The 4730-nt window shown below is 36.9% G+C and overlaps 1 protein-coding gene across 1 annotated transcript; it reads right to left on the bottom strand.

Moving 5' to 3' along the window:
* Positions 1-3562: 3562 nt before the first annotated feature.
* LOC125855769 (uncharacterized) lies at positions 3563-4054 on the bottom strand. Its single transcript, XM_049535474.1, has one exon. The coding sequence runs from the start codon at positions 4052-4054 to the stop codon at positions 3563-3565; it is 492 nt and encodes a 163-aa protein (XP_049391431.1).
* Positions 4055-4730: the final 676 nt, after the last annotated feature.

Raw genomic sequence — 4730 nt, 5'->3', positions numbered from 1 at the left:
CAGGCTCTTGGAGCTTGCTTCAGCCCATAAAGTGCTTTATCTAGTTTATAGACAAATTCTGGATGATAAGGGCTGTCAAAATCAGGGGGTTGCTTCACATATACTTCCTCTTGGAGAAATCCATTTAGATATGCACTTTTTACATCCATCTGATATAATGTGAACTCCATGTGGGCCGCAAAGGCTATTAACATCCTAATTGCTTCCATTTTTGCAACAGATGCGAAGGTTTCTTCATAATCGATTCTTCTTCCTGATTGTATCCTTGGAAAACTAATCTGGACTTGTTTCGTGTGACTTGTCCTTGATCATCAATATTATTTCTGAATACCCATCTAGAACCTATTATAGATCTATCATGTGGTCTAGGGACCAGGTTCCAGACCTTGCTTCACTCAAACTAAATCAGTTCCTCCTGCATGGCATTAATCCAGTCTGAATCTGCCAGAGTTTCTTCAATATTTTTTTGTTCAACCAGTGATAAGTATGCTGAGAAGGCACACATATTCCTTTGTTTTGATCTAGTATGAATTTTTGAATCCAAAGGTGTGAGAATATTCTGTATTGGATGAGAACTTTGATGTTTCCAGCCACTTGGTTGAGTACCATGAGTGTTAGATGATGATGGACCTGGTTCAATAGCTTCTTCTTCCCCTGTTATGTCTTCAGTTTTATAGGTGATTGGATTCAAATCGTCATTTGGATCTTTGATTATGTCTTCATTGGATTGGTTTGCTTCCGGTACGTAGCCGTTGATCTGTCATACCTAGGTCATATAGATTGTCTACCATACTCCTTTCAATTTGGATTTGTCCTTCATCAAAGACAACATAGATTTTTCTTCTACCCGATTTGTTTTTTTGTTGAGTACTTTATATGCCTTACTTTTTGTTGAGTATCCAAGAAACACTTCTTCAACACTTTTGTTATCAAATTTACCTAAGTTGTCTTTCCCGTTGTTATGCACATAGAAGATACACCCGAAAGGTCGGAGGTGGGAAAAATTTGGTTTTCTTCCTTTTAACAATTCATATGGAGTTTTATTTAATATTGACCTGATCATGCATCTGTTAATGAGATAACATGAAGTGTTTATTGTCTCTACCCAATAGGATTTAGGTAGATTGCTTGATATCAACATGGTTCGAGCAATTTCTTCTAATGTTCTATTCTTACGTTCTACCACACCGTTCTGTTGTGGGGTTCTTGGTGCAGAAAAGTTGTGATCAATGCCATTTATAGAGCAGAAATCTAGGAACTTGGTATTTTCAAACTCTAATCCATGATCAGATCTGATGCTTACAACCTCACTACTGAATTTCTTTTGAACCAGTTTCACAAAGATTTCAAACATATCGTATGTCTCATCCTTTGTTGCCAAAAATATGGTCCATGTGAATTTGGAGTAGTCGTCGACAATTACAAATATGTACCTTTTTCCCCTTCTACTTAACACACGCATTGATCNGTTGTGATCAATGCCATTTATAGAGCAGAAATCTAGGAACTTGGTATTTTCAAACTCTAATCCATGATCAGATCTGATGCTTACAACCTCACTACTGAATTTCTTTTGAACCAGTTTCACAAAGATTTCAAACATATCATTTGTCTCAGCATTTGTTGCCAAAAATATGGTCCATGTGAATCTGGAGTAGTCGTCGACAATTACAAATATGTACCTTTTTCCCCCTCTACTTAACACACGCATTGATCCACATAAGTCCATGTGAAGCAGTTCCAAAGGTTTTGTTGTACTGACTACTGCCTTTGTCTTGAAAGAAGATTTTTATCTGCTTACCTTGAGTACATGCCCTACAGATTTGTTCACTGATCAATTTCTTTTCAGGTAATCCTCTAACCAGGTCCTTTGATATAAGCTTGTTGATAGTAAAATGACTAATATGTCCCAACCTTTTGTGCCAAAGAAGGGAATTTCCGGTGATGGCACTGAGGAAGGTGAGTGAATTTTCTGGGCTCATTATATCAGTTTTGTATACATTTTTATACCTTTTTCCAATAAGAACCAATTCCTTTGTGGTTGAGTTAACCATTTTATATTCATCAGCAGTAAATATACCTTTGTTTCCTTTGTCACACATTTGGGATATACTTAGCAGATTATGTTGTAGTCCATTCACATAGTACACATTGTCAATTGCTTGGTTAAGGTTTGGGCCCACTTTTCCAATTCCTCGTATTTCTCCAGTTTTTCCATTTTCAAAGGCTACGTTTCCACCCTTAAATATTTTTCAGTGAGAGGAAGTTGCTTTTATCTCCAGTCATATGCCTAGAACATGCGCTGTCCAGGTGGTAGGTACCATTGTTTTTGCTTCCCTCCTGCTGAATCCTGCGATTATTAGATAGGGTTAGTTTTGGGTACCTAAATCCACTTGGGTCCATGTTTGTTAGAGAAAGGATGAATGAGATTTTTCTTAGCCCGTGATGGAATGATTTTAAGTGTCGGAACCATCTTTGTGTTTTTTTCTTTCTATATCTTTTGTACGAAAGTAAAATTGTTCTTATGTGCAGTTTGTTTTTTATTGCATGCATAACTCTTATGTCCTATAAGTCCACAGTGAGAACACATACAATCTATGTTGGGATTCTTTGTTTTAGAAAAGCCTACTTCATGTCTTGTGGAAGATTGACTCTTTTGGATTCTATCGAGTAGTATGGAGGATCTGGTCCATCTCATGTTGTGATCTGCTTCCATTTTGGTCCTGTGAAGTTTTTTCTGGAGGTCTTCATTTTTTTTACAATTATGGATTTAAACTCTTTGTTCAATTCTTTTAGCTTATTATGAAGAACATAGTTTTGTTGTTCTAAGTTCTCATTTTCTTCTCTCAATGATGCATAATCTTCCATTAACAGATCTCAGAATAGGTTGATTGGTATGCATTTATGAGAGTATTCAATAGAGATTCTAGTTTTCTTTTTTAATATGAGTCAAGATTTTCTTTAATGCAATGCAGACTAACCTGGTTCTGTTTGTCCTCTTCTTTTTCTTCAGAATCTGATCCAGCCATTATTGTCTGAATTGTCTCCTGTATCTGGCAGTTATTTTCCTTATCTTCAGGTTCAACTATGGCTAGTAGTGCAAGGAAGTCATATTTGTCAGTTTGTTCGATTGCAAGTAAGGATTGGTTTTCAGTTTGCTCATCTTCAGACTCATCTTCTGATATGCCTCCCATTACAGCAAAAGCTTTCTTCATTGAGAGATGAGCCTCCTGGTTAGTCATCCTCCTGTTGGTAGGAATATATTTGTCACCTTTACCATCCTTTGCTTTGTCTGTGTTATTCTTTTATTTTCTAGGGACCAGAGTAGGCAGAATTTAATGAAGTGGTCTGGACTTCCACATTTATGGCATAGTTGCTCTCTTGAATTTTCAGCTGTCTTTTGAGGACCTCTTCTTTGAAAAGTTTGTCCTCTTTTTAATATTCTCGAGAATTTTTTTGTCATAATAGCAATATTCTCATCCTCAAAATCTTCAGATGTTCTAGCTTTCAGAACCAGGTTCTTCTCCTTTCTTTTACTGCCAATTGTCTTTTCCTGGTTTTTCTATAATTCATATGTGATGAGATTTTCAATAAGATCATCCATAGCCAGTTTGTCTAGATCACGTGCTTTAGTGATGGCTTCTACTTTACTTTTCCACGATTCTGGTAGAACACTTAAGAGCTTTCTAACAGCCTTTTTGTTTGGGATTACTTCTCCTAACGAGTAAATCTCATTGATGATTGCAGTGAACCTGGTGTGCATATCTTGAATTGTTTCTCCCTCCATCATTCTGAACAGTTCATATTGTCTGTTCAAGTTGTCAATTTTAGATTTCTTAACCTGAGTTGTTCCTTCGTGTGCAGTGTGTAGAGTTTCCCAAATCGACTTTTCATCCTCACATGATGAAATCCTATTGTACTCATCTAGTAATCCTATGCCGCAAATTAGGATCTTTTTAGCTTTGACATTATTTTGAATGGCGAGTTTGTTTGCAACATCCCATTCTTTTCTTTCCTTTGGTACCAGGGGGACTCCATTAGCTCCCTTCTTCATGGGTATATTAGGACCTTCTAGATCTACACTCCAAAGATCGGGATTTTCACCTATCAAGTGATCAATGATAAGATTTTTCTACCATCCATAGTATTTTCCATTGAATAGAGGTGGCCGAGTTTGAGAAGCTCATTCTTGTGAGAAAGGTAGTGTTGCCATCGATTCTTTTCAAGATGTGAATCTTTTAACGAAAAGACCCACTCTGATACCAATCGAAGAACCCTTACCCAGTACTCAAGAACCAGCTTCTTCAATAATCCACATAAGAAACTTACGTTAAAGAACAGTGACACCAATATCACGTGGAAACCTTCCTAACTCAAGGAAGTGAAAAACCACAGAGAAGTTTAAATTAATTCAAGATTTACAACTCAATCAATCAATGAATCTAACCCTAAACTTCTACCCTTTTCGATTAACTATAATCGAAAACTCTTAACTCTCCAAGAAGTCAAACTCACTTCTTGTTTAAACAAACTCTCTCAACTCTCTCTTAACTCTAANCCCCCCCCCCCCCCTCCCCCAAGAAGTCAAACTCACTTCTTGTGAGTTTACAACTCTCACAAACTCTTTCAACCCTCACAAACACTGATCCACAGACAGATCAATGTGACTCAACTATTCGAAAGTAATTCTAACTCTAGAATTCTTCCATTTCTACTTCTCGAACACTTTG

The sequence above is a fragment of the Solanum stenotomum genome, chromosome 2, assembly GCF_019186545.1.
Source record: "Solanum stenotomum isolate F172 chromosome 2, ASM1918654v1, whole genome shotgun sequence".
NCBI lineage: Eukaryota > Viridiplantae > Streptophyta > Magnoliopsida > Solanales > Solanaceae > Solanum > Solanum stenotomum.
This window is presented reverse-complemented; position numbering and strand designations above follow the sequence as displayed.

What these genes read in the sequence shown, in the direction of transcription:
- LOC125855769 (XM_049535474.1), bottom strand. Translation starts at nt 4,054, where the DNA reads ATGAAGAAGGGAGCTAATGGAGTCCCCCTGGTACCAAAGGAAAGAAAA.